The sequence below is a fragment of the Hemicordylus capensis genome, chromosome 5 (assembly GCF_027244095.1).
Source record: "Hemicordylus capensis ecotype Gifberg chromosome 5, rHemCap1.1.pri, whole genome shotgun sequence".
Classification (NCBI taxonomy): domain Eukaryota; kingdom Metazoa; phylum Chordata; class Lepidosauria; order Squamata; family Cordylidae; genus Hemicordylus; species Hemicordylus capensis.
In genome coordinates, this window is record NC_069661.1 from 27,908,157 (window position 1) to 27,929,927 (window position 21,771).

At 42.1% G+C, this 21,771-nt stretch overlaps 1 protein-coding gene across 2 annotated transcripts in view; it reads right to left on the reverse strand.

Moving 5' to 3' along the window:
• The window catches only part of UNC5C (unc-5 netrin receptor C), a 504,518-nt gene that overhangs the window by 47,753 nt on the left and 434,994 nt on the right, over positions 1–21,771 (reverse strand). For both annotated transcript variants that reach the window (XM_053255347.1, XM_053255346.1), the window contains 2 exons: positions 10,703–10,871; positions 6,596–6,829 (listed from right to left, as the gene is read on the reverse strand). In XM_053255347.1, coding sequence (XP_053111322.1) covers positions 6,596–6,829; positions 10,703–10,871 — 403 coding nt within the window. The remainder of the gene's footprint in view (positions 1–6,595; positions 6,830–10,702; positions 10,872–21,771) is intronic.

A 21,771-nucleotide genomic window follows, 5' to 3' on the forward strand; every position in this document is an offset into this window, starting at 1 on the left:
CAGCTCATCGCTGGTACTCTTAGCCACTTATGCAACATCATCATCATCGGTTACTTTTGTGATGACGCTGCTCCCCACTCCCATGTTTCAGCATGATCAGGCTGTATGTGACACTACTAATATATCTAAGCAGATGACGTGGGCCACCCAAATCACATAGTTATTTCACACAGAGATGCTATTTCTTCAAGTGGGCCTCTGGTATTTGCATGAGAAGCAACCGGATAGTCAGGCAGGTTACTCTAAGGAGCAGGGCCTTCTTTCTTGAGCATTCTCCTTGCAGAATTCTCTAGACTGGAGAGGCTCTATGCACTCTGACCTTCAGAGAACAGTCAAGACTTTTATTTATAAATGGTATTTGAGATGCTCTTGGGGTAAATTTTACTGCTGCTGTTTTTCTATTTAATTTATGGTGTAGGCGATGTGGGTTTTATGATGGTTTTATGATACGGCCATTACCTTTTTAATATTGTGATTTGTAATATTCCTTTGTAGGTCCCATGGGGACTATAAGATGAGACACATTTTTTAAAAAAATAAGCAAACAAGCAAACTACGGTGACTTATGTAATGTCAGTCTGCTTACATATTATCACTGTCATGTGCAGCTTGACCATGTGGTACCAAAATCCTAGAGCAATCTAGACAGGAAGAAACCAGCTGGCCATAAGCAGCATGGTTCTTGAAGGCGGAATGGTTATATAAATGCTGGGACAAGGTGAAATTAGGAACATAGGAAGCTGCTATATACTGAGTCAGGCCACTGGTCTATCTAGCTCAGCGGCGTCTCCAAGGTTACAGGCAGCAATCTTTCTCAGCCCTATCTTGGAAACGCTAGGGAGGCAACTTGGAACCTTCTGCTCTTCCCAGAGTGGCTCCATCCCCTGAAGGGAATATCTTCCAGTGTTCACACTTCTAGTCTCCCATTCATATGCAATCAGGGCAGACTCTGCTTAGCTAAGGGGACAAATCATGCTTGCTACCACAAGACCAGCTCTCCTCTCCTAATTGGTTAGCAGCTTTATTTGTTTCTATACCATCCTTTCTGAAGGCTCTGGATGGTGTACTACAACAACAAAACAAAAAAATGACAAACAAATATAAATCATGATAGATTGCAGTTTATAACAAATAAGATTGATTCCAGCCCAGACTCCTGCTTCATCCAAACAAGTCTGATAGGGTGCAGGGGGGACAGGCAGGAAGAGGTACAGCAGGCCACCCAGCCAAATATTTGGGGCATGTGCCCCTTGTGCCCAGTGCTAGTAACAATGATGCTCGATAATACCCAAGGAAGCTGCTTGCTTCCAATATTTTTCATAGCATGTACAACAACTTTTTTGGGGGATAGGCTCTTCTTCCATTATCCCATTAAGACATGAAAAACAATGGCAATATTTTGACCCGCACCTGCAAATTTCCCCACAAATGGAAAACCCAGTGTAAAAGAAACCTTATAACTGATTGTTGCTGGGTCAGACACAAACTTTTGTGCCTCCACAAAACATTATTATTTATTATTATTATTACTACATTTATATCCCGCTCTTCCTCCAAGGAGCCCAGAGCGGTGTACTACATACTTAGGTTTCTCCTCACAACAACCCTGTGAAGTAGGTTAGGCTGAGAGAGAAGTGACTGGCCCAGAGTCACCCAGCAAGTATCATGGCTGAATGGGGATTTGAACCTGGGTCTCCCCGGTCCTAGTCCATCATTCTAACCACTACACCATGCTGGCTCTCCATGTCTACTTCTACAAGTTGCGTTTGCAGTGACTAAAGCCATGATTATTTAGGACAAGTCATTAAGCTGTCCTGATGTAACTAAGAACTGGCAAGCACTGGGAGAATGTTTTCTTGACATCATTACAGGAGAAAATCTGCTGGATTACTACAGCATTGGGCTTATTACTGTGGCTTCTTCTCTGCCTTCAGTGATTGCTAAGATAGATGTTGTACATATTAGACCCTGTACCATACGATCAAGTAGCATATGATAAACAACTTAGTAAAATCAGTACATAAAAACTCAAAAAAAGCTCTCCAAACATGAAGACATATTCCTTATTCACAAGGTAAAGGTAAAGTGTGCCATCGAGTCGGTGTCGACTCCTGGTGACCACAGAGCCATATGGTTTACTTTGGTAGAATATAGGAGGAGCTTACCATTGCCTCCTCTCGCGCAGTGTGAGATGATGCCTTTCAGCATCTTCTTATATTGCTGCTGCCCGATATAAGTGTCTCTCATATTCTGGGAAACATACCAGCGGGGATTCGAACTGGCATCCTTCTGTTTGTTAGTTAAGCATTTCCCTGCTGTGCCACTTAAGGTGACTATTCACCAAGTAGGATTTCTCAAACCCCAACCCATGAACAGTCCACATGATAATCTACTTAGCACTCTTAGGTGTTCAAAGCACAACGTATGAATGAAAAAGAATGATAGAAGAATTCTCCATAATAAAAGCCCTGATACCTTACTGATATTCTTGTATTCTCCTAATTACAATAACTGAAGGCTGATTAGTAAGGGACTAGCATTACACACGTTGAGATTTATGGAACCTAAATCCCTGACATTTTCCTGACATAATCCCCAATATCTGACATTTTGAAAGTCAGAACTTGGGTCACTTGACCAACCCCATATTTCTATTTCTTTTCTTTCTGCTGTACCTTACAAAGGATATCCCAACATTATGCTGACTTACTCACAGAGAACGAGTTAGGCAACCTGCATCTGCTTCAGCATCCTCACATGGCAAGGGTTATCACCTGCGGAGAGTGTTTACAGATGGTGGGGCTTCTGGGTCTGCAGAGCATGATGGTTCAGTGCACCAGAAGCTTGAAAGTCATACAGAAGCTGTGCCAATCCCCTGTTTGCTGCTAGTCCAACTGGCAGTCTAGAAAGTAGCAGAATCCTCACTGGTGGTACGGTCCAAAAGCAGAACTGCAGTGCCAATCAGCACTAGCTGGTATGCTTCCCTAAAGGAATATTTCCTCACTTTGGGCTAACGCTACAGTCCTGAACCCATGGTGGGGTAAAGCTGCTGCATGGACACAACCACAGGCAGGTCTGCTTGACAGGTGATGTCTGTGCCATTTACAGCACGCCAGCCATATACTGCACCATGCCAGATGCTTCACAATTCCCCCTCCATGCTGTTGTTGTTGCTGTTGTCCTGCTCGTGGTATACTGCAACATATAGCTAGCATGTCATGTGTGGTCCTGAAAAGAGTGCACATGTGCAAACCTCACCTAAGGAAATATAAGTAAGCTTCGAATTGTCCACCCACACATCAGCAAACCAACAGAAAAATATAGTGTGTCACTTTGTGCATTCCCTCTGTATCTGCATATATGGCACTATCTAAATTCCTATATTCAGCTGGCTCCCTGATGGACCCACAAAATCCAAGACTCTGGGAACAGCTCCTAGACTCCTGTACATGCCAGCAGGTTAGATGCCTCTATTACTAATTTTCAGTGGATGTTTGCTTGTATATGCAAATTCTGGGGATATGAGAACAGCCCGTGTGGACCAAGATGGGCAGATAGGGAAAGATAATTTGTCTTTGGGAGACTCAGACCTTGACACTGCTTAGAACTTAATCCCCTTTTAATGAGTTTGGGATGCTAGTAATAATATTCTGATGAATAAAAGGCAGTAATTTTCTAGCAGAAGCTGTCAGACATTGGCCCAAATACACCGCATACAGAGCAGGGAAGCTTTGTCAGCCTGCATTCTCTGCCGCAGACAGGCAAGAGCTTTTAAGAGTGGTGAGATGGTATGTTGTGGCCTTCTTGCCCACAGTGTACCATTTTCTCCTGTTCCGCTGTCACCTCTGGTCAAATAGGTCTTGCAGGTTTTTGAAGCACTATCAAAACCTGCAAAAATGGTTTGATCAAAAGAGACGGTGGGATGAGTGGACACACCAAGGGTAACAATGCCTCTTTCAGGGGTTTCCCAGGGGGTGGCCCAAGCCCTTGAAACGAGGTACAAGATGCTGCCCTACCCACACCCCTGCTACCCCCTCTTTCAAAACCAATCCTTGCAAGTGTCCGAAAGTGGTGAGGAGGAGACTAAGTTGCCAGTACCCTCTTCTAGCGCTTCTTGACATCTTCTCAAAGGAGAAGAGCCTTTACTCTTCCCCTTGTGCTCCATGCAAAGTTTGCAAGGGTCAGATCTATCCTTAAGAGCCACTCAGGTAGCAGTGGCAGGCAGAAACTTGCTACCCTGCTGCTGCCTAAGCCAACTGCCTCACCTCACCTCAAGAAAGGACCACCCCCAGCCTCTTTCATACCGCCTTTAACTGTCTAAAAAACCCTCCCTGAAATGTCTCAAGCCTATTATTTCAACCACTCCCTTGCTGCGTTTCTGATATCTGTAGAAACCAATCCCCTAACATCTCTAAGATAAGGATAATACACGGTAATGTTCTGAAAAAGCCCCTGTGCCAGACAACTTGCAGAATTTGCTACAACACATTAAGAAACACAAACATCTTCTGGGCAGTATTTGTAGATATGTCTTTTGGATTGACATTACCCTCTCCATTCTTTGACATCTGTGGCTGCTTTTAAAAAATAATGAAAGACCTCTTTATTTGTTCAGGCTTTTACCCCATAGGGGCTGCCGGGTCTCTCAGCTTTCCTGCTTCTGTTTGGTTTTTTAATGTTTATTTGTGGGGGAGTATTATTTTTACTGTTTAACTGATTTTAAGGTTTTAAATGTGATTTTTACGGAGGTTATTGTGTTTTAAATACAAATATTTTATATTTAATACAAAATTATTTTTTGTATTATAAGACTTGGGATGCCCTAAGAAAGGTGGCATAAAAATTGAACAATCAATCAATCAATCAATAATGTATCTCTTACAAGTAACCCACTCTACAGGTGAAACTCGGAAAATTAGAATATCGTGCAAAAGTCCATTAATTTCCGTAATGCAAATTAAAAGGTGAAACTGATATATGAGACAGACGCATTACATGCAAAGCGAGATAAGTCAAGCCTTAATTTGTTATAATTGTGATGATCATGGCGTACAGCTCATGAAAACCCCAAATCCACAATCTCAGAAAATTAGAATATTACATGGAACCAAAAAGACAAGGATTGAAGAATAGAACAATATCGGACCTCTGAAAAGTATACAGTGTACTGTGCTTGATTGGCCAGCAAACTCGCCTGACCTGACCCCATAGAGAATCTATGGGGCATTGCCAAGAGAAGGATGAGAGACATGAGACCAAACAATGCAGAATTGCTGAAGGCCGCTAATGAAGCATCCTGGTCTTCCATAACACCTCATCAGTGCCACAGGCTGATAGCATCCATGCCACGCCGCATTGAGGCAGTAATTGCTGCAAAAGGGGCCCAAACCAAGTACTGAATACATATGCATGCTTATACTTTTCAGAGGGCCGATATTGTTCTATTCTTCAATCCTTGTCTTCTTGGTTCCATGTAATATTCTAATTTTGAGATTGTGGATTTGGGGTTTTCATGAGCTGTACGCCATGATCATCACAATTATAACAAATTAAGGCTTGACTTATCTCGCTTTGCATGGAATGCGTCTGTCTCATATATCAGTTTCACCTTTTAATTTGCATTACTGAAATTAATGGACTTTTGCACGATATTCTAATTTTCCGAGTTTCACCTGTATATGCTACTAAAAATGGCAGCAGCAAGATCCTGACAGTGCAGTTCAGCTACTCACAAGGGGGATCTGAGCTTTCACAGCTGCATAGATGCCACCTGGGAAATAGCAATGCTTGTGAACGCAGCGAATCAGCCTTAGATTCGATCATGTGTGCACAGATAACTCTTTATAAGCCTACTGCAGTAGATATCATATGTACATTTAGTAAGTAATATGCATTAACACATCACATAATCATTTGTGGCATATGACGAGTAAGATATGTGTCTATTTAAATATGCATTGCAGAGTCAGGTGTACAGATACAGAAGAACGCAACACCCCTGTTTCATTTCCATTGCAAATTCTCAGCACAAAAACTGCAGACGAAGTCGTCTAACAAAGCAATATAGCAGCAGGAGCTTGATTAACAACCCTGGAGCTTCTTTTATCATTATCAACTATTTACAAAGAGGCATTTATATGTTTTGCATCTCTGGGGACTCGGCACTTAGCATTAAAAATACATGAACCGCCAATGAAGTCCTTGTGCACCTTACAGCCTTTCAATAATGCAAAAATCTCAGAATCCAGGTTATGATACAGGTAAACAGAGGATGAAAGAATGCTGGAAGAAGGATTAGCTCCATGTAGAAGGGAAATCATTAAGCAGAAGGCAGCATGAATTTTCACCTCCACACACACTTCTACTCTTCTCACTACCCCATGATGTAACAGTGTCTTGTTATCAAGCATCCTCCCAATCAAAAACAACTTCAAAAAAGGTAATGCATGCTGCTTGTAATCAAGAGGCTAACAGATATGGTAATTGCAACATTAAAATTACAACAACATTTTTTTCTAAAAGAGTGGGTTGTACTACTACTACTACTACTACTACTACTACTACTACTACTAGCTATTAGAGTGGGGCTAGTTACCTTAAGGGCATCCTGCGTGTCATCCAGACAGTAGACACGGATGTTGTACTCCAGGGATGAGCAGATCAGTGGCCCAAAGATGGCCAACTTGAGCCGTTTTGCAGCTGCTTTGGTGATCGACTGCCCTACCAAGGCATAGGTGCTGAGAGTTTCTGTCAGGATATGGCAAGCCTCTGGATCCAACTGGATATAGCATGGAGTGGTGAAGTTTTCTTCTCCAACTGCTACTACATCCTACAAGTGATAAGTGAAGAACATAAGAACATTTTTGCTACGTCCAACCAATGATGGAATCCATCCAGCTCACCACCATGACTCAGGCCTTGCCTGCCCAAGGAAGACACAATGGTGCAGTTCCCAAACTTGAGAAGGCAACCAAAGGCAGAGAACTACCAAGCTGAGATTCAAAGAACAGATTTCAAATATATCCAGAGGTGATACCTTTACTTTGTTTTTTTAATTTTAAAAGCATATCTAAAATGAGTCTACCATTACAAAGAAACCTATGTTAAACCAAACATGTATCAACTTCAACATGAAAGCTTAAATGGGAAAGTGTGACTGTGCCTCTCAAAGCATTGTGTGAATGCAGTCTCACCAACTGTGAACGAATGTATAAAGATGAGCAAAAGTATGACTTAAATCCACACACGTGCAGATCTATGAAACTGTGCATGTATCGGGGCGCCCATAACAAATCACAACCACTGGACTACATTCAAAGAGTTAATTTTGTTCAACAATGGGAGCACCTTTCCCAAGGCAAATGGCAGCTACAAGCTGCGTGGTCAAGAACAGGATTGTTAACAGAGGCAAATGGTTAAAGCAGCTCCTCTTACACCATGCTATGATCCTGATCTGCATCCCATACCACTGTAAACATTAGTTGGAAAAACAACAAGCAAGCTGGGGCCAGCCATATGATCCTGTCTCTGTTTCTATACAACTGGTGTTTCCATATGCTACCATATGTATGGAAAAAATAGAGCACACTGAATGTGACACAGAAAAGAATGTTGTGCAACACTGCATATTATCCTATGCATGGAGACAAAACATGCCTTACATCTTGCCTTCAGAAAATTAAAACCAAAGTATGTGCATATTTTAAATGCTGTCTTTGTGAAACAGCAAGCTCTGATGAATTCACAAACCTTCTCTTTGCTGCCTCCAAGCAAAAAGCTGGCAATGTTGATGATACTAGGAAAATAGGGCAGTTGGGGTTTTTGAATTCCTAGCTTAGGAACAGATTCAAGTCTCCGAGTTTAGGCCAGGGTGATGCTGCACATTTGCAGAGGTGAGACCATCCTTCCTATGGTGTAGGGAAAAGGTGCAATCTGCAATGCTGATTCCACCCACCCCTGCTGGCTAAACTCTGAAACATCTGTTTTGGCACTCAGAAGAGTGACTTTCCTCGAGCAATGAAAATATCTTCAATGGAGAGACAGAAGATCTGTTCCAAAAAGAGTGTGGGAGAGGAAAAGAAAATGAGCATGCAGAAAATTTAGCTTATTGTGCTAGAATAAGAAACTGGGTGCACTTCTGCAAACTGCATACATAAAGCCAAAAAACAGTTTAATATGAAACCAGTTTCACATGAAGTATGACGTTGATGTATTTGAATCCACAAAAGGTGATAATTGTGTACATATTTAGATACATGTGTTTAACTTAACAGAAACTCAGAGTCTTGTAATGATTAAGTGATGTCTTAGGAGACAGAAGTCTTTGATTCATGCTGATATGGCATAGCCTGTTTAATCATCGTTGTGTGGCCAATGTTTGTGTAAACTGTATACTAAAAGGTATAAAAACTTATGGAAATTGTAACTTAGGGTCTCAGCTTGTTGAGAACCAGTTGGCACCCTCTGTCTGCAGCAGAGCAAAATAATAAAGCCTTGGAAATGTTTCTCCTATGTCTGGTTACTCTTATAAAAAGAGCCCTGACAAGAACCCAGAAAGGTGCATTTAGGCACATCAATGTCTACCCAGCTGAGTATTGGAAATGCTTTAAGAGCAATTGCACATGGTGCTATATTCTCTTAGTGTTGCTAGTGACCCATGTCATACAACTACTTCAAACTAGGGGTCTAAGCCAGGGGCAGGCAACCTTAACTCTTCAGCTGTTGCTGAGCCACAATTGATTGTGACTGGAGATGATGGGAGCTGTGTTTCAACAGAATCCAGAGAGTCAAGGCTACCTACCCATGCTCTAAACTAGGGATTCGCAACGTTAAGTCCCCAGATGTTATTGGACCAACTCCCATAATCCCCAGCCAAAGGCTACTGGGCCTGGGGATTATGGGAGTTGAAGTCCAATAACATCTGGAGACCCAATGTTGAGAATCCCTGCTCTAAACCATGGCTTTTAAGTAAAGTGACTGCATTTACAAAGAGTGACAAGCAGATGCCACAAATGAATTTCACCCAAACCTGCAGAGATTTCCCTCTTCTTTCAGAGGTCAATGCTGAAAGCAAAATGCTAAGATCCTGCTAGTGAATGTGTATAAGAGCAGTCAGTTATGTCCCAAGCAAGGAGATAACAGCAAAAATGAAAGGAAAGAGAAACCAAGTAAAACACGGACCACTTTACACGAAGGAACAGAATGAACTCTGGAATTATCAGTAGTACAGGAGATGGTTGTTTCAAACCAATATATTTATTGTTGTGTATAAGGAAAACCTAACTTATGGGAAACTTGGCAGCATCAAGCAGAAAAAAATATTGTCACTCACTTCTGGAGGAACTTGCATCATAAGACTGGAAAGAGGTCTCCCCTGGTTAGAGTGCCCCTCCCCTCCAGTAGCTAATAGTTCTGCTAGTGCCAGTTCACAGGGTGGCTTTTGCCTGTGTGGTCTATGCCAGATGATAAGAATGCACAAGTTGATCACTAGAGCCTTATTCATACATTAAATTGTACAAGTATACAGATATCTGTGCAGTTGTACATGTTTTTATGTGAATGACTGTAGAGGTGTAGTCTGTTATCTGTGGGGGTTCCATTCCCACAGATTCCAGTGGATAACAAAACCCCAGATAATGAGGCATTGGGGCAATGGGAATCACGGGGGTTAGGTTCCCGCATTGGAAAAAAGTCTGGAAAAGGGCGAAAATAAAGGAAAACACTGTGCTGTTCAGGCCTCCATCTTCCAGTAATGCTCCCCCCCCAAAAAAACCCTGTCAATTTTATCAGGGAGGGTTGGGGACTGGGATTTGTCATGACAGCCCCCCGACATACTATAATGCACCACACAAATGCACAGTGCAACATGGGGGTCCCCCCTCCCCTCCCCTCCCCTCCCCTCCCCTCCCCAGGCTCTTCACAGCAGGAAAAGGAGGTTAGGAGAGTGCTCGTTGTGTTGCCAGGTTTAGGCCCAATTCCGGTGGTTCACACACACATGGGTTGGGATCCCTTTGCCCAGTTCACCCAAAACTGTGTTGGGCTTTACCTTAAACCGGGTTGGGCTCCCTTTGCCCAGTTCTGCATGCACATATATATAGCCTCAATATGTAAATAACTGTTCCTATGTACAGTTCTTTACCTTTGCACACTGTAAATCTGTATGAGTGCTGAACATATCATGTGAATAGGGCTTAGGCACCTGGGAAGGAGAATTTAGAGATTATTGTCCCAAATCTCTAGGAACAGTAATGCCACTTTCTAGTAGTACCAGAGCTTTTCTTAGCAGGTTAATCCAGGTGAAATCCATTTGCTTTGTTAAAGCTTTATGAATTCGATACGAAAGACAAATATTCATTTATTTAAGGCAATTTCATTCTTGCTGTGAGTTCACTCTTTGCTTTCCTTGGTGTGAGTTACGTTCGAAGTGGTTTTCCAGACACTGAAGACACATACATAATACACACTAAGCTCAATATTCTGCCTGCATGCTTTGAAACAGTCAGATAATTTGCCAATGAGCAAGGAATTAACTTCAATTTTTCTACATTGGCTACAACAAGGGTTCCCAACCTGTGGTACTCCGGATGTTGCTGAACTACAACTCCCATCATCCACAGCTACAATGTATTTTGGTGTCTTGGAGACGTATCCTGATGGCAGTCAAACCAGCCTAGCAGTATATGGTGAAGGCCTGAGATCTCACCTCCCATTGTCCCTGGGCTGTTTGATTCTTCAGTTGTATCTTCCAGTCTTCAGTGTTTGGTTCTGCGCAGTGATGCATGGTGATAATGACAGGCCGAGTCAGCAGAGCTCCTGGGGGTCCACAGCTCACCACAGGGGTCAAAAGGGTTTGGCTGTCTTCCACTGGTGGCCTGACAGGATTATGGGGATTGGGGGGAGGAAATGCATGTCTTAGATTATTTGAAAGGATATAATTCCTGGATGCTCAATACACAGTCATATCAGAATAGTGGCACATACAAATATGAATACGACGAGTAATTATATACCTCTTTTAACCAAAGTTACCAAAGTGGTTTACATACAGAAATTAATTAATTAATAAATATATACTACACATCCACCTGGTGATGGAAGTGAGTCGCATACACGCTGCCTCTGCACATCCTGAAACTGCACTGGTGCACCTGGTGATGGCATGGGAGACTCAGTCCAAAAAGTGTGCTGCGACAGAGCAGTTCCACCTGACTCCCATTGGGAATGCTGGGAGCTGGACAGAGCTGCTCTGCTGCAGCACTCTGATTGGAGAGAGCCTCCTGTGACATCACCAGGCATACCAATGCAGTTTCAGGATGGATGGAGGCAGCCCACATGCTGGTGGTTGCACGGTATACAGGCCACTTTTTTTAATAATAACTGAATGTTTTGGGGAAATTATAATTTACTTATTTGGCAGCATCAAATAAAATTGGTATAAATTTAATCACATATAGAGGAAGATATCATAAGAAAAAAGTAGTGCACAAGATGTTTTGACAAAGTCAATAGATAAGGATAAGCCCGCTTGCACTGAACAGATGTACTACAACATCTACTAGATTTTCTGCATCACTGTTGTCTGTCTGAGGATTATGGAGGTGGCGTATTTGCTGAGATTTTTGTTAAGCTTGCAAAAGAATTTGGCAGTCTGGATGCCCCACATTATAGAGAAGAGTTAGAATAAGCAAATATATTTCCACTCTTCAATAACAAATCCTTAAAGCTATTCCTATTTTACTGACATTGTAATTTCAGGCTGCTGTTTTAACTGCCATGTCTTGTGAGCAGCTGAGATGCTGGAGTCACATTGTCCTCACTACAACTTAGGCACAGTTCATGAACCCACACTTCCCCTTGGTCTTTCAGACACAATCCTCTTCCTCTGTAGGCTGGTGGCAACATGGAGGTACAACATGAAGGTACAACAATGTGTAGTAAGACAGATGCTTGCAAATGATGCAACTTTTAATTCTGCCAACTAACTTCTTTCAAAAATACTTTTAAACTCACGAGCCCACTTTAACTAGTCTCAAACCATGATATCCTAAGCCCTATTTTCCTGTGGAAGACCGAGCCTTGATGCTCTGGGAGCAATTTTCTTTTAGAAATATGAAAAACAAGATTTATTACATGCATTTTATAAACAGGTTGCACCAGCTATTCTGTATCTTTAAAAAAAATGATACTCCCACAAATTATTTCAGGATGTTATGGATCTCGTCCATTCATTTTGAGCCCCCTGGGGTCCAGCTGGGGGGAAAGTGTGAAAGAGTCAGTGCATTCCTGCACTGACTAGGTACAAAATTCAGTTTTAGGCCTGTTCCTTTAAAATGTGTTCAAGCAAAAAACACTGCAGGAACATTTGTGGAAAACTTTTAACCTAAAATTCAAAGAGCATAAATGCCTTAAAAATGCAGAGATTATGTAGTCTCCAGAAGGCTGCGATGAAACTCATTTTATAAGCACTTTTCTCCAATTCTCCTCACTACCTGTATGTTTAAAGAGAACTGCATCTGTGAATAGTGTGTGCATACAAGAACGTGGAAGGGAAGGGAAGAGAGAATGAATGAATGGGGCGAGGCAATGTTTGAGAGAATTATAGGAGAATGGATCAGATAAGATATTACACACATAAAACATCCCCTTCCACAAATCTGATTTATGTTCCCAATTGTAATTACTTGAGACACATATTTAATGCTTTTTTAACAACCTTTGGGGGCATGAATCAACCACTTACTGCCAAAAGATTAGGAAGAAATGTTCCTGATAAACATATAATCTATAATATATGCATTACGGGTGACTCTGGGCCAGTCACTTCTCTCTCAGCCTAACCTACTTCACAGGGTTGTTGTGAGGAGAAACTTAACTATGTTAACTATTGTTGTGAGTGGAGAAACTTAAATCTTCCTTCTTGGAGGAAGAACGGAATAGAAATGTTAAACAAACAAACAAACAAACAAATAAATATTGAGGATAAATATGTGTTTCCCCCCACTCTGGAGCAACATTGGCCATAACCAGACTGTGGGCATAAAACTATTGAGGCACTGATTATTGGAGGCCAACTGATACATTGCTTTTTTCTTTTTCATTGATGGATTTTAGAGTAATATAAAGCTGGAGAAGAAAACAGACTTTCTGGGGGTAAAAATGCTTATTAAAAACACCTTTGCTAATACTTGGCCAGCTGTTGCTTTCAGGTTCAAAATCCACATTTACCATGGATTAGTAAATGTATATGGTAACTGAGAAATGTACCAAAACCACTTTAAGATTTCCTGTCACACCTCTCATGTGTATTTTTTTTCCATGTTAGGATGTCCTAAATGCTTCACCCCTTGGAGCCAAGACTTGCCGTCTTTTGTTGGTATTACGAAGTTCCTCCCTTGATCACATCTCCCAATATTCAGAAACTTTGCAGAATGCAGCCTATCTCTTCTGAGAGACATTTTATAGAGGCTGATGTAGGGTTTAGGTGCCCTAGGCAGAGTATGACTTACACACACACACACACACACACACACACACACACACACACACACACCGGTCAAGAAGTGTGGGGCCCCATGCATGTCCAGTAGCCAGGAGTGCTATGCATTCACAGGGGCAAGCTCCTTCTCTGCAGCCCTCAAGCCCTGAGCATTTCCTGTGCCTCAGTGCTGGAGGGGAGAGAGCAGGCAGCAGGTGGGGAGAGGCTGCAACTGCTGTCTTTACGGAGTGGGGTGCACGCTCACCATGGCCCAGCCCAGGCACTGCCAGGCGCCACCACCACTGTCACATCTGTCTCCCTGGTCTCCTCTGCCATCGCCTCCACTTCCACTGCCTCAAAATGAAATTTGGTGCTCCAGGCAACTACCTAGGTCGCCTACATGGATGGTACTAGGGGTGTGCAATTCGGATTTTCGGGTGATTCGGCTCGGACCCGAGCCGAATCACCCCCGTTCTGTTTTGTGCCCGAATCTGGGTCACCCGAATCACCCTTGATTCGGTTCGGATTCGGATTTAATCCGAATCCGAATCTGAATTGATTCGGGGGGGTAAAAAGGGGCCCAGGGGCAAAATTTTGGGGTGGTGTGGTAGTGCCCAATGGGTAGAGTCTACCACCCCAATTTCAGGGGGATTGGGCAAAGTCCTGATTTTTTTGTGAATTTTTAAAGTTTTAGTGACTTTGGGGCAGTTCGGGGGCATAGCATGGGATTTGGGCAAAAGGAGTGGGGTGGGGTGGTAGCGCCTAATGAGTGCAGGCTACCACCCCAATTTCAGGGGGATTGGGCAAAGGGCTGATTTTTGGTAAATTTCTGAAAATTTCATGTCTTTGGGGCAGATTGGGGCATATTGGGGCAGAAAGTGGGGGCTGGGGCAGAATAGTGGGGTGGGGTGGTAGTGCCTAATGGGTGCAGGCTACCACCCCAATTTCAGGGGGTTTGGACAAAGGGGTGATTTTTTGAGAATTTTTGAAGTTTTGGTGACTTTGGGGCAGTTTGGGGGCAGAAAGTGGATCTGCCCCAAAATAGTGGGGTGGGGTGGTAGTGCCTAATGGGTGGAGGCTACCACCCCCATTTCAGGGGGATTGGGCAGAGGGCTGATTTTTTGAGAATTTTTGAAGTTTGGGTGTCTTTGGGGCAGATTGGGGGCAGAAAGTGGATCTGCCCCAAAGGAGTGGGGTGGGCTGGTAGATAGTGCCTGATGGCTGGAGGCTACCACCCATCCCCAATTTAAGAGTGATTGGGCAGAGGGGTGAATTATGGTGAATTTATTTGTATGAGGTTTGTCTTCATAAGGTGAAGTGTGCTAAATTGATTACTTCCTCATATTATTCATAGTAAAGGAAAGTGTGAAAAAGTGAAAGTGGGGTCATGAGAGTTGTTTAATTGAAAAAAATCTCATTTGCTATGATAGAATGAGAATTCACACCTCAGAAAAAACTTCTGAGGTGTGAATTCTCATTCTATCATAGCAAATGAGATTTTTTTCAATTAAACAACTCTCATGACCCCACTTTCACTTTTTCACACTTTCCTTTACTATGAATAATATGAGGAAGTAATCAATTTAGCACACTTCACCTTATGAAGACAAACCTCATAAAAATAAATTCACCAAAATTCACCCCCTGCCCAATCACTCTTAAATTGGGGATGGGTGGTAGCCTCCACCCATTAGACACTATCTAGCAGCCCACCCCACTCCTTTGGGGCAGATCCACTTTCTGCCCCCAATCTGCCCCAAAGACACCCAAACTTCAAAAATTCTCAAAAAATCAGCCCTTTGTCCAAACCCCCTGAAATTGGGGTGGTAGCCTGCACCCATTAGGCACTACCAACCCACACCACTATTCTGCCCCAGGCCCCACTTTCTGCCCCAATATGCCCCAATATGCCCCAAAGACATGAAATTTTCAGAAATTTACCAAAAATCAGCCCTTTGCCCAATCCCCCTGAAATTGGGGTGGTAGCCTGCACCCATTAGGCACTACCACCCCACCCCACTCCTTTTGCCCAGATCCCATGATATGCCCCCGAACTGCCCCAAAGTCACTAAAACTTTAAAAAATCGCCAAAAATCAACCATGAACCGAATCACCCGAATTTTTTTTGCCCGAAATTTGGGTGTTTCGGCTCGTGTCCGAAAAAATTCGGGGGACATCGGGGGTGATTCGGTTCGGCCCCGAATCACCCGAAATTGTTCGTTTCGGGCACAGATCGTTCTGTGCCCGAAATTTTTTGCACATCCCTAGATGGTACAGCTGTGGCATTTTAACAGCTTCTCCCTGGAACTACGTTTGACTGCCCACTCCCTAGAGGCATTCAAGGAGACCTAAGCCAGCTATAATAGGGTTTTGGCAGGAAATGGCCTGCCACCATCACTGTGTGACTTTTCAATCTCTTGTGGGCATGTTGTGTAAATGTGAGTGTGAAATCTACTGCAACCCAAGATTATGCTGGCTTCAGAATATGGACAATGGCAACAGACATTAGACTGCAACGCTCCACCCACCCAATTTCAATTAGTTATTCATCAAATAGTCATCACTCTATAGAGTGAGTTTCACAAGGAGAGACTGCTTTCAAATTGTTTTGCCATGACTTCTTCCAAAGTATGCTAGGAGATGTAGTTCATGTAAAATTTCTCAGAATTCTGCTTGTGCTTTTCCTAGATGCCTCACAGAACTTCAATTTGCAGCACTCCCTGAAGGAAACCAGACTAGCTAATCACTTTAAGTTTGTAGCGTATACAATGCTGAGTGTCATTATGTCATACAGATTTCATTAAAGCAGTTATGTCCCCTCTGTCATTGTGCCTGCCATTTGGGTTGCAGAAATGAAATCTTGCCTTTTGACTGACACACAGTCTTATTAAGTGTGCTCAAAGAAAAAAAGGAAGAATGCTTTAGAGTGAGGAAAGGGAGATGAACAACTCACAGGAGCAGATGGTAACCCTTCTAGTCATGTTAAAGTGGGTTTTACAAAATTAAAACATTTGCCATCTCCCTACTGCTGTTTTCCTTTATAAAAATATTTTGTGTTTTCTAAATTAGGATCAAGATGCCTTGGGCATCCTCTATCAATCTTATACTGTACAATATTCTTCTATGTAGAATTGTCTCATGCTATATTTCTTATTTTTATTTCCCCTTCTTTTATTTTTTTTAAACAAGCTGCGAAATTTCTTCCTGAAACTGAAAATCATTCACAAGTTTGCCTATGAATGCCAACAGAACAGGAAAGAAAGACTTCGTAGGCTTCTGATCTAATTTGACCTAAGTTTTATTCATTAGCACTAAATTAAGTGTACAAAAATGACATCCAGGATCAAATTATTTACTTTCCCCAAAGGTATTAGTTCAAAAGTGAAAACTTAAAACATAATTCCTGGATATTTCCTAAGGGGGCCTCACCAATTAAGCCTCCCCCACCCCCGCTCGCATCTGCTTCTCTGGCATTCATAATGCACCATTCTACCATATCCTCACTCTCCAATGCATTGGCTCTCTGAGAGGGTATACAGATTATGGCCACCCTCCGCAAGCCATTTGAATCACAGTGCTTGGCTGTCATCATCACAATACGTGCCATTTAATGCATAGATTGCATAACAGTCACAAGCTTTTCTCACCCAAGGAAAACAGTGGGTTTTGAACATGCTTAACTTTCATTTATCCCTATGCCACAGTTCATAGGAAACTACTTTCAGACCATTGGTCCATCGAGCTCAATATTGTCTACACTGATGCTTTGGCTTTTCCAAGGTTTCAGGCAGGGGTCTTTCCCAGCCCTGCATGGAGAGGCCAGGGACTGAACCTGGGACCTTCCGCACGTAAAGCAGATGCCCTTCCACTGAGCTACAGCCCCATCTAACATGCCCTCCCTCTGTTCAAACAGATGGGAAGAATGATGCCTACTACTAAGATGTTTAAATTATATAGTAATGTTTTAACAGCATTAACTGATTCATATTCGTAGTAACTTACAGGAAAACTGGCATAAAATGATGACCAGATCTTGTTTTATCTTTCAAAACTACTTAAAATTATAGTTCTTCACCATTCTTGATGCTGGAAATCAGAAAACATATTTTATTTTCATTTTGAGTGGGCTTGCCCTTTTGCTGAGAAATACTGGTCTAATGTCATTAGACATATCAATAGAGTAACTAGAATGAAAATCACTTGCAATCCTTTAATATTCTTATCGATGCACACAAAATTAATTAAGAGGTGTTGTAACCTCTTTTGTAAGATGAAGTAATTTTGTGACAGCAAGCAACTTTCTTCATGTTAGGTACTGGCTATAAAAAGAAATTCCAATAATTAAGAAGTGGAAAAATAAATTACACAAATATGGAATTATGGCAAAATCAACACATTATGTATGAACTAAAGAAGGAAGACAAATATATGTTACAATGAACATTGACATTTATTATTAACTATTAAAACGAAGCACCTGTGAATCTTGTTTTTAATCATCTATAGACTGTCACTGACATACATTATAGTGGAGGAAATATTTACATATGTATGCCTGTTATCTGCAAGCATTTTAATTGAGGTAAGCTCTGTTTATGCATATGCATGAAAGTCGAAAAATAAAACTGATGCTCATATTTTGTATATTTCTACAGAACAATGACTATAATTACAGCAGAGTCTCACTCTCTATGTCATGTTGAACTTGGAGAGCTGTCCTTGCCACTAACACATACTTTGGGAAACAACATTGTGGGACTACTGGGGATAAACACTAGCATTTCACATGGCCCATTAGACTCCCATGTTGAGGGCTAAAGATAACACTTCCACCGACACTCATGCTTTCATACACTTTAATGGGAAGGAAGTAAATAAGAGGCCTCATGGTGCTTTGACACCCACAACCTTCAGTCAGTAAAAAGAGCAGTTTTATTGGGTTGCAGAGTGAACGCTGCCAAGCTCAAGCTACTGGAGAAAGGCAACAAAGTGAATCCAGGGAGATAAGATGGAGAGAGAAAAGTTTCAGACTATGGAGGTGGGAAAACAAGGAGCTGGCATGTAGAGCTCTGAGGAATAACACATTTCTACTTTCTGTCTGAACTATTAACAGTTGCCCTGAGGTGAGACTTGAGGGACTGTCTATTTGCAAAGCATTTGTTCAAAGAGGCCTTCTGTGCCCACATCTCTGACAGTTCAACTTGGGTCTTCATTGTAACTTTAACATCGGTTTTGCAGTTTAATCAATTTAATCATTTAACCAAACCACCCTAAGTTCAGGATTTCAGGGTGTCTGTATGTAATACAATGGACTTTTAAACTCATACATTGTTTACCAAATTCTGAATCATACAGGTTATCCTGTAGTCAGTCTGCTTGTTGTAACTAGGCTAGGCCTCAGCCACTATGGTGCAAAGATGACAACTTATGTGGCAGAACTACCTTCTCATTCACAGAGAGACTGAACAGCACAGGTGCATCTAGCTGTCTGAGAGAGGAAAATAATGGGCAAAATCTCTATAGCATGCAGAAATGGATCCAGGAATAGATACCAAGGCTAGGACATGTCCTCATAACATCCTAACCCAAATTAGGAGCCAGGTTATGAAACCTTGATTTTCAGTATGATTGGTTTGCAGCTGTCATTGCAGGAACGTGACCAAGAGCAAGTTCCAATTTCACCACTCTTTCCCCAAGATTTTTCAAAGTTTGGAGTGACATTATGTTCAATTACAGGAGTGGGGCTGAAAGAGGACAATTTTACATTGGGTGGATTCAGATGACTCATTGAAAGTTTCAAGTGTGGACTCTCAGCAGGCACGTTCCCTATATCTGCCAACCTCCAGTTGATGGATAGACTTCCTGACTTCAACCAGACCTCGGCCTGAGAACTGTAGGGCTGAAGTGGGGCAGAGAAAGCTGAGCTGAAATCTAGCTGCCAACCAGGGGTTGGTGGTTTGGATGGCTTGTGTGCCAGGTAATATCAGGTTTTTTACATCTGGTTTCCCGTTTACAATAGGCAGCTTCAGATGACCCACTCAAAGTCAAGAGGGTCATCTGAAGCTGCCTATTGTAAAAACTAGTTGGATGGTCAGGTATGGTTGACTATTTCCTATTGCTTCTAAACAGAAAACACAAACTAGAAAGCAAGTCACGCTGCTGCTGCTGCTCTTGAGTAGCAAAAGAGAGAAGATATATGGCCAAGCAGTATTCCAAGGAGAAACTGCATCATGTACTATGGCTGCAAGTTCTCTAAGATTTGTTGTTTTGGGGACAGGTACTTCACAACCCATAATTATTACACTGTTACATTATGCAACCATGATATTAAATGTATACAAATGGCACAATCTATTATTTTATTATTAACATTGTTGAGGGTCAACTAGACCCCACATACCATTCTATGTAGGTGTTATGCAATTTACACTGCACAGTGTAATTAACCCCAATGATTCCTTTGAACTATATTGTTATACTGAAAAAGCAACTTCTTCAGAAAGCTTTGATTTTGTTTTAACTTGCAAATGCTTTCATGTTTAATACCACCCCCAAGTGTTTCCTTTTTGTGGCTTTCTTGGGGTACACTGACCCCCAAACTGGATTGATAGTAAATATTGCCCAATGGCAAATACTGCCAATTTAACCAAGAGTTAAAGAAAAGCATCTATGAGAAGCTGTAGTCTTGAATGGAGCAAATGTGAGGGAAGGGGTTGCTTAACACTTTCTCCTCAGGCTCTGTCCAGTCAAAAATCGCTTTCTAGCTGCTTTTCCTCCCACAGGACAACAGGAAACTGGGACCTCTATCAAGCACTAATCAGAACATAGGGGACCCTTGTGAGGCAGAGAGCAGAAATAAAGAAAAACTATTTCTTTCAGGCCACTGATATACCACTTATGGCCTTTGCCCAGTTTCAACTAATCTGCCAGCTGCACCCCTGCTCGAGAAGGCTGATCCGGCCTCTGTCACCCTTGCTTTGGTAACATTATGTTTTAATTATTGCAATGCACACTAGCTGGACCTGTCCTTCCGCACCATCTGACCAACTACAGCTTGGTGGAGAATGTAGCAGCCAGCTAGATTTCTGGAGTCACCCTGCAGTACATGTAGTACACCTATCTTGAAGACCCTGTACCGGCTGTCAGTTTCCAGGTACAATTCAAGGTGCTGGTTATAACTATTTTGGCCCCCAGGTACTTTGGGCCTGCTCCCAGTTGAATGCACCCACTTGGTCAGCTGGGAGGGCTCTACTCTGTTTACTAACTCCTGTTAAAGCTTGTTTGTTAAGCATGCTGGGCAGGGAACTTGCTTTCAGATGACTCTCTCACTCCCAGTGTTTCAGGAGATTGAAGACTGCGCTTTTGATTCAGCCTTTGACCAATGAGTAGTCCCTTGATTCACTTTTCGTTGTTTGTAGCTGTGTTTATTTGGGGTGGTGTTTTTAATAAAAGCTTATTATTGTTGTTTTTAATTTATTGTTCACAGACCTAGGGACCCAGGATGAAGAGTGGCATATAAATGCAAATAAACAAACAAGAAGAAGAACATGTCTATGTGGGCCTAACTGCCACTAGGATCCCTTTTCAACTCTTTAAGACTCAGCGTGGCCGGGGGAATGTGTCATTTTGCTACTAATGGGTGTGTTTTCTCAAGCGTTTGGGATTATTTTTAAAGAAGGCATGGTCTATAATCAAATAAAAAGGTCACACTGCATGAGAACTGGCTTGGGACAAGACTTTTGTTGTGATTAGCCATTTATAAAATGCAGGACATGAATAATGAAAGCAAAAACTGTTTCTGCTGTAATTTAATTTTCTAAATATATTAGTTTAGGGATGGATGACAGACTACCAAACCACAAGAGTGTATTCAGTATCACACAGGCTAGAGATATCAGTGGCTGAGTGCACAATGGAGGCTCTCATGGAGGAAATAAATGAACACTGAAACCATCAGGATGCTGCACTTTGCATCAAATATTGAATTCCACAGTTGTGTGATGTGTTCATGGAATTGTAGAATACACACCACCCTGCATACAGCTAGACCACAGTCAGTGGTAAAGGGCTTTCAAACACTGCTGTCACTACATACGTACAGGCATACTACCGTGTCTGTGCATGTTAAAGTGTTTACAGTAAATATTAGATTTTTACTAGAGTAGAGTAAACCTATGTAAATGTCTCTGATTTGCCTAACCCATTCTGAATGCAGAATATGCACAACACAAAATTTGAGGGGGAACTGCAAAGGGCACACACCAAACAGCTTAAGATAAGAGTCTCATTGTACTGCA